At 50.1% G+C, this 8,277-nt stretch overlaps 1 protein-coding gene across 3 annotated transcripts in view; it reads left to right on the top strand.

Moving 5' to 3' along the window:
* The first annotated feature begins 210 nt into the window (after nucleotides 1-210).
* Nucleotides 211-8,277, top strand: part of NIPSNAP2 (nipsnap homolog 2) — a 38,297-nt gene continuing 30,230 nt past the window's right edge. For 2 of the 3 annotated variants that reach the window (XM_009202915.3, XM_009202914.3), the window contains exon 1: nucleotides 211-343. In XM_009202915.3, coding sequence (XP_009201179.1) covers nucleotides 252-343 — 92 coding nt within the window. In that variant the 5' untranslated portion in view covers nucleotides 211-251. The remainder of the gene's footprint in view (nucleotides 344-8,277) is intronic. The other variant, XM_003895955.4, reaches the window with a different exon arrangement.

Raw genomic sequence — 8,277 nt, 5'->3', positions numbered from 1 at the left:
TCTGGGCACCGAACTCCTCTCGCTGGAAGTGATCGGCTTGCACTGACTGCGCTTGGGCTTCGCGCTTTCACGCAGTGGCCGGACCTCGGCGCCGGGACAACCAGCCGACCCCCGCGGCCGGGCGCCCTGCTCCCCCTGGCGGCCGCGCCCCGCACTGCAGTGGCCGCGTCGGGGCCCGGCCGGGGGAGGGGTCGCGCGGCGGCGGCGTCAGCTGCGGCGCCCGGGTGGTGGGAGCCGAGGCGCCGAGCAAGATGGCGGCGCGAGTGCTACGCGCTCGCGGAGCGGCCTGGGCCGGTGGCCTCCTACGGCGGGCGGCCCCCTGCAGCCTCCTGCCCAGGCTCCGGTGAGCAGCGCCGCCCTTTCCGGGAGCTGTCGGGGAGGGGCCGCCGGGAGGCGGAGGGCGCGGGGTTTCCCGGCGCGGGTCTCCGCCCCGGCCCTGTCCCCACCGCGGGTGGCCGCCCGGTCTCGGGGCGGTGGGGCCAGACCTAGGTCCGGGTCGGGGCGCCCTCGGGCTCAAGGTCACGGCGGGGACTGGCCGCGCTGCGGCTCCGCCCTCGCCCGAGAAGGCGCCCGAGGCTTGGCGCGGAGGCCACATCCTCCCCGCGGCGCTGGCCTGGCCTGCAGGGCCCTGACCGGCGCAACCCGGGGCCGGGGACAGGGACAGCGCGCGCCTGAGGCCGCAGGCCCCAGACGCCGCCTGCTGGGTCCCCGCCGGAGGCTGCTCCAAGCCTGGGTGGCCGCCTCTGCTGAGGACGTTGGTGACCCTGGCCTCTGAGGTGCTGTGAGTAGGATATAAAAGCTTAAAGCATGGTCCCGGGCCAGCCCTACGCGGAGGGAGGGGGAAGTCAATGCTTGGAGGAGGTCAAAGCACTCACGTCTTTGACTTGAAATTTAAAGCCGGCCGTGGATCTAAAAGTACTTAGAATTACCAGCACTAAGTGTTCAGGCGTGGGGCTCTTGTGTAAACTTTTTTTTTTTTCTCTAACTTCAGTGGATTGGACGTTTGGTTGTCCAAATTTCACCTTGACGTTTGCGTGTGCTATTTTCCATATTGAAACAGCAAAGCCTATCCTAACTTACCCAGAGTTACTTTCTCATATTCATTGCTTTAGGTAGTTTAAATTACCAAAGGAACTGTGTGTTAAACTCGCCATGGGCCAGGGAGCTTTCAATAACATGGTTTATTATTATTTTTTGAGACGGAGTTTTGCTCTTGTTGCCCAGGCTGGAGTGCAATGGCACGGTCTTGTCTCTCTGCAACCTCCGCCGGGTTCAAGTGATTCTCCTGCCTCGGCCTCCCAAGTAGCTGGGATTACAGGCATGCACCACCACAGCCGGCTAATTTTTGTATATTTAGTAGAGACGGAGTTTCACCATGTTGGTCAGGCTAGTCTCGAACTTACGAGCTCAGGTGATCCACCTGTCACAGCCTCCCAAAGTGCTGGGATTACAGTCGTGAGTCACCATGCCCAGCCTGATCTTTTTAAAAAGATGAGTCTGACTTGGGAGAGGGGGCAGAAATAAGGGTCGTGGCCAGCTGAATGGGCGCTGGCACTGAGAGTTGAGAGTTTGCTGAGAGTTGTTTGTTCTGCCAAATATGAGTGTCAGGCACTGTTGACTGTTGAGAGACGTCAGTGAATAAGGCATGCAAGACCATCCGGGAGCTTACCAGTAATTCAGGAGCGCTGGGGAAGAAGAATTCAGAGCAGTTTAGGACCTGGTAAAGTTTGTGAAGGCTGTGTGCTATTCAAGTGGAAAAGCAAACAGACAGTTGGCTATATGACTCCTCAAAGGAGGTGTCTGGGCTACAGGTAACATTTGGGAGTTGTCAGTATATAGGAATGCTAAATGTTAATAGACACATGGATTTCATTATACTGTTTCATATTTGGTTTACATTTTTCACAATAAAGGCTGGGCGCGGTGACTCACACTTGTAATCTCAGCACTTTGGGAGGTTGAGGCAGGAGGATTGCTTGAGCCCAGGAGTTTGAGACCAGCCTGGGCAACATAGTGGAACTCTGTCCCTAATAATAAATAAGTACATAAATAAAAATTTGTGTAATGAAACTTTTTAAACCATAGGAAGCCAGGTGCAGTGGCTCAGGCTGTAATCCCAGCAGTTTGAGAGGCCGAACTGGACTGATCGCTTGAGCTCAGGAGTTCGACACCATCCCTGGCAACATGACAAAACACATCTCTACAAAAAATACAAAAATTAGCCTGGCATGGTGGCATGCGCCTGTAGTCCCAGCTACTTGGGAGGCTGAGGTGGGAGTATAGCTTGAACTTAGGAGGTGGAGGTTGCAGTGAGCTGATCATGCCACTGCATTCCAGCCTAGGTGACAGAGCCAGACCATCTCCAAAATAAAACAAAAAACCATCAGAATGTGTGAGATTGCTTGAGGCGTGAGTGTGGCGAGTGAAGGACTGCAAAGCAAGCCCTGGGACGTGCAACATATACAGGTTGAATGTAGGAGGGGGAACTGGCTAGGTCATTGTTACATTACAGTGGCCAGGAGGTGGGAGGGAGTGCCATCTGCTGCCAAAGGGTTAGGTAAAATGATGGAAGAAAACAGAATTTGCCAACAGGGGTGTTGTGGGTGACCTTGCTGGATCAGTTTCAGCAAGCAAGAGGGGCATCCTCCTGGGAGCCTCATCCCTGCCTGTACATTAGCCAGCATATTTCACTTAGCGCTGCTTAGCAGCAAACTTGGAATCCCCAGCCGCTTCCTGGACGTTGAATGTCTCACAGGTGCTCAAAACACTGCTGTACCCAGGATTTAACTCCTCTTCCTTCCACGAAGCCTGCTTCTCTTGGATACTTTTTCTTCAGTCATGAAACATTTTCCACGTGGTGGCCCAGGCCGGAAACCAGACTGTCTTCCCCAAGCCCATCCGTCTTTTTTCCCGCCATCTATCATTTACCAAATCTGTCAGTTCTGCCTCTAGTATGTCTTGAATCCACCCTCTCCATCGCCACTGCCCTAGCTCAACCCTCAGCAATACTCGTCTGGATTCCTATGAAGAATGTGGGCTCGGACCTGTTAGTGAAGGGGATGACTAAAGGATTTTTTTTTTCCTTAGATGTAGAGTCTTGCCCTTTGCCAAGGCTGGAGTTTAATGGCATGATCATGGCTCACTGCTGCCTTGACCTTGCGGGCTTAAGGGTTCTTCCCACCTCAGCCTCCCAAGTAGCAGGGACTACAGGCCCACACCACCATGCCCAGCTGCTATTTATTTATTTATTTATTTGAGACAGTGTCAGTCTGTTGCCCAGGCTGGAGTGCAGTGGTGCGATCTCAGCTCACTTCAGCCTCCACCTCCTAGGTTCAAGCAATTCTCCTGCCTCAGCCACCTGAGTAGCTGGGACTTACAGGTGTGCACCACCATGCCTAGATAATTTTTGCATTTTTAGTAGAGATGGGGTTTCTCCGTGTTGTCCAGGCTGGTCTCAAACTCCTGACCCCAAGTGATCCTCTCACCTCGGCCTCCCAAAGTACTGGCATTAGAGGGATGAATCACCACACCTGGCTGCTAAGTTTTTTGTAGGAGGGAGGTCTTGCTCTGTTCTCCAGGCTAGTCTCGAACTCCTGGCCTCAAGCAGTCCTCCCACACTCCGCCTCCCAAAGTGCTGGGATTATAGGTGTGAGCCATTGTGCCCAGCCACACGTCTAAAGAATTCTATCATTGTCTTCATTTTCTTAATAGGAAGAACTCTATAACACAAACCTTGACTGGATCCTAATCCCTCCCTGTTTGCCCCCATTCCCCTACCCAAAAGAACAATGAAAGACAATTTGGGGAGAACTGGGGACATTTTAATAGGGAGTGGATATTAGATATGATGGAATAATTGTTTTTCTCAGATGCGATGATAGCATTGTAATTCTGTCATTGTGTTTTGGAGATGCATGCTGAAGGATTTACGGGAGAAGTATCATTATGTCCAAACTCTACTTTTTTGTTTTCTTTTTTTTTTTTTTCCTGAGACGCAGTCTCACTCTGTCATCCAGGCTGGGGATCTCGGCTCACTGCAACCTCTGCCCTCGGGTTCAAGTGATTCTCCTGTCTCAGCCTCCTGAGTAGCTGGGACTACAGGTGTGCGCCACCACAACCAGCTAATTTTTTTGTATTTTTAATAGAGATGGGGTTTCACCGTGTTGGCCAGGATGGTCTTGATCTCCTGACCTCGTGATCTGCCCGCCTTGGCCTCCCAAAGTGCTGGGATTACAGGCGTGAGCCACTGCGACCGGCCTAAAACTCTACTTTCAGATGGTTCCGTAGAAATTAAAACCAAATATAGGGCTGGGTGCGGTGGTTCACACCTGTAATCGCAGCACTGTGGGAGGCCAAGACTGACGGATCACGTGAGGCCAGAAGCTCAAGACCAGCGTGGACAACATGGTGAAACCCTGTCTCTTCTACAACTACAAAATTTAGCTGGGCGTGGTGGTGCAGGGCTGTAGTCTCAGCTCTACAGGTGGCTGAAGCAAGAGAATTGCTTGAACCCACGAGGTGGAGGCTGAAGTGAGCCAAGATCACGCCACTGCACTCCAGTTGATGCGAGAGAACAATGCCCTGTCTGAAAAAAAAAAAAAAGAAATTAAAAAGCAAATATATATAGAGAGAGAGAGAGAAAAAAAAACTTTTAATGGTAAAATGTTCATTTTTTAAATCTAGATGCAGGGCAGAAAAGTCTTCATTGTCGTGGTTAAACTCTGGGTTTGAAGTTTCTGGAAATGAAAGGTGTGGGAACAAGTCTCTGGAGCAGCAGCGTGGAAGACAGGGGTACTAGGGCTGGAGGGAGTGTGGTGGTGGGGAGGGGAGTCAGGGAGCTGCTGCTTTAAGGCAGGTCTCTTCTTGGCATGGGTCTGTCAACCTCCTCTCTCCCCCAGGCCTGTGCTTCTGAATGCTGGTGCTATTTGCACACTTGTGGCTTTGGTGGTCACTGGTTCTGCTTAGAATCTCCTTTCTTCCATGAGTGTCCACCTGACCATCTGTTCCTCTTCTTTCCATTCTTCCACTCAACACATACTTCGTTAGTACTGGTCACCAAGCTGCCATTACCCCTGCCACAACAGCTACCTACTACCTTGTGTCACCATTGAAGAGCTTGTCTCTGTTTCGGTTGTGATCATGTTTGTCTGTCTGCCCTCACCAGCAAACTGAGCTCCCGTGAAGTCAGGGCCAGGTTCATCTGTACATCCTCAGTAGCTGACAGGTGTAGTTCACAGTCTTAAATAACGATGATCGTATGAATGAAGCGCAGCGTGCTCCTGCTGCCTCATCCTGTGGTCTCAGCATTAAGTCCTTTCCCTTCTTCAGTTTCCTCTTCCCTGCCTGATCGGCATCCACGAGCTGCTTTTGAATATGCTCCTTTCTCTTCATCCCCAGTGCCATCTTAACCCCACACCATCCAGTGAGTGTTTATTGGGTGCCTTCTGTATACCTGGGTGCTGCTGGGCATGGCAACCAGGGCGCCCTGGAAGCATGTTCCTGGCCTTCGTTGCTGCAGCCATATACCACGCCCCTGTCAGGCTACTTTTGACACTTAGTTTTTTTTTTTTTTTTTTTTTTTTTGAGACAGAATCTCGCACTGTCGCCCAGGCTGGAGTGCAGTGGTGTGATCTTGGCTCACTGCAACCTCCACCTCCCGGGTTCAAGTGATTCTCGTGCCTCAGCCTCCCGAGTAGCTGGGACTATAGGATGTCCACCACGACACCGGCCAATTTTTTTGTGTTTTTTTTAGTAGAGACAGGGTTTGGCCATTTTGCCCAGGCTGGTCTTGAATTCCTGACCTCAGATGATCTGCCTGCCTCAGCCTCTCAAAGTGCTGGGATTACAGGCATGAGGCACTGCGCTCATCCAAAACTTAGATTTTTTTGAAAACTTGACAGCATCTCACCCTGCATGGGTAAAGTTGCCCTTGTGTTGCCCTCCAGTTGTATCTCGCTGTCTTCCCACATGCCCTTCTGCCTTGCTAAACAACTTGCCATTCCAGACATGCCATTCAGTGTCATGACTCCATGTCCCTGTACATGTTGTTCCCATTGACTGGAATTAGCACCTGACTTGTCCACCTGTCTTGCTTGCCCTCTAAAACAGAGCCAGAATGCCCCTACTGGAGTCCCTCGTGCGCCTCCCAAGCCAAGCTGATGGTGGGTTCACTTGAGCTCCTGCATTGTATGTTTAAGTTTACAGCATCTGTGGCCACTCTGACTGTTTACCGATAGGTTTTTCCTGTGAGATTGAACAGGCTTGGCGTCTGAATTGTCTTTGTATCCGTAGAGCCCGACATAGAATGCTGACTCGATTTCAAGTCTAGTGTTTTGCATCGTGCACCCTTCCGTATCCTCTGGAAAGTGCCCCCTAACATCTTGGCAATGGTCACTGTCAGTTAAGAACCCAGCCCCAAGCCAGATCTTATCATTTGGGCAGCTGCTGGCATAGCTGCAACTCGAAAGACTAGATGGGCTGGGCGTATTAGGCAGCTTTGGTCACCTGACACTCAAAGATTTCAGTTTGACGGTTGGGGTAGTTCTGGGCTGGCTTGTTTTTCATTTGTCAAGACGATTGCTGCCCAAGTTCACAAGCAGATGCCACTCAGAGGTTCTCGTGTGTGTGCTGTGTTGATTTAGTCTCACCCCTTGCTCTGCATTTTTCTATTACAAAGCATTTTCACATCCCTTACCTCATTGTACCTGCCCAAAGGGGAATCTCCCTTTTGGTATTATTATTTGTTTATTTTAGAGGCAGGGTCTTGCTCTGTTGCCCAGGCTGGAGTACAGTGCACGATCATAGCTCACTGCAGCACTGAACTCATGGGCTCAAGCGATCCTCCTGCCTCAGGCTCCCGAGTAGCTAGGACTACAGGCATGAGCCACCATGCCCAGCTACTCTTTTTCTTTTTCTTTGTAGAGATAGGGTCTTATGGGTCAAGGCCGTGGCTCAAGCCTGTAATCCCAGCACTTTGGGAGGCCGAGATGGTGGATCACGAGGTCAGGAGATCGAGACCATCCTGGCTAACATGGTGAAACCCCGCCTCTACTAAAAATACAAAAACTAGTCAAGGTGGTGTATGGTTTCTGTAGTCCTAAGCTACCGAGGCTGAGGCGGGAGAATGGCATTCGGGAGAGTGGAGCTTGCAGTGAGCCGAGATCGCGCCACTGCACTCCAGCCTGGGCGACAGAGCTGACCTCACTCCTCAAAAAAAAAAAAAAAAAAAAAAAAAAAAAAAAGATAGGGTCTCATATGCCCCAGGTTGGACTTTTGGTGTTACTGAAATACAAAATAAATGCTCAACTGGGGAGATTTCTATTTCAAAGGCATCCTTTATTATTGAAAATATTGTCTGTCTATAAATATACATAATTATGTTTGCTTCTGTATTTCTGGAAGGATATAATTAAAACTATTGGTCATTGCTTTAGTATTTCTTATTTTAAATGAAACTCCCTAGTCAGTATTTTTAGAAACTTTTTATTATATCCCTTTCTTAATTGTTCATAATTATTATTCTTAGCTTTTACAATTTAACAAAAAAAATTGTAGATACAATTTCTGTTTAATGAACTTAAAATCTAAAATAAACACAGGAATTGATCGGGCACAGTGAGTGGCTCACTTCGTAATTCCAGCACTTTGGGAGGGTGAGGCAGGCAGATCACCTGAGGTCAGGGGTTCAAGACCAGCCTGGCCAACATAGTGAAAACCTACCTCTACTAAAAATACAAAAATTAGCTGGGTGTGCTGGTGGGCGCTGGTAGTCCCAACTGCTTAGGAAGCTGAGGCATGAGAATTGCTTGAACCCAGAGGTTGCAGGAGCTGAGATTGTGTTGACAGACTGTGCCTGGGCAACGGAGCAAGACTCTGTCTCAAAAAAAAAAAACAATAATAGAAATTATACATAGTCCCATAAACAAATCTTAAAACTTTCTACTTAGTGTATCACTGATTTTATATGGTTGCCTTTAAAGTACGGGTGTAAGTCTTTTTCTCTTTGAGACAGAGTTTCGCCTATTGCCAGGCTGGAGTGCAGTGGCATGATCTTGGCTCACCACAACCTCTGCCTCCCAGGTTCAAGCGATTCTCCTGCCTCAGCCTCCTGAGTAGCTGGCATTACAGGCATGCGCCACCACACCTGGCTAATTTTATATTTTTAGGTAAGACGGGTTTCTCCATGTTGGTCAGGCTGGTCTCAAACTCCTGACCTCAGGTGATCCGCCACCTCAGCCCCTCCCAAAGTGCTGGGATTACAGGCGCGGGAGCCACTGT

The sequence above is a fragment of the Papio anubis genome, chromosome 4 (genome assembly GCF_008728515.1).
Source record: "Papio anubis isolate 15944 chromosome 4, Panubis1.0, whole genome shotgun sequence".
Lineage (NCBI taxonomy): Eukaryota > Metazoa > Chordata > Mammalia > Primates > Cercopithecidae > Papio > Papio anubis.
This window is presented reverse-complemented; position numbering and strand designations above follow the sequence as displayed.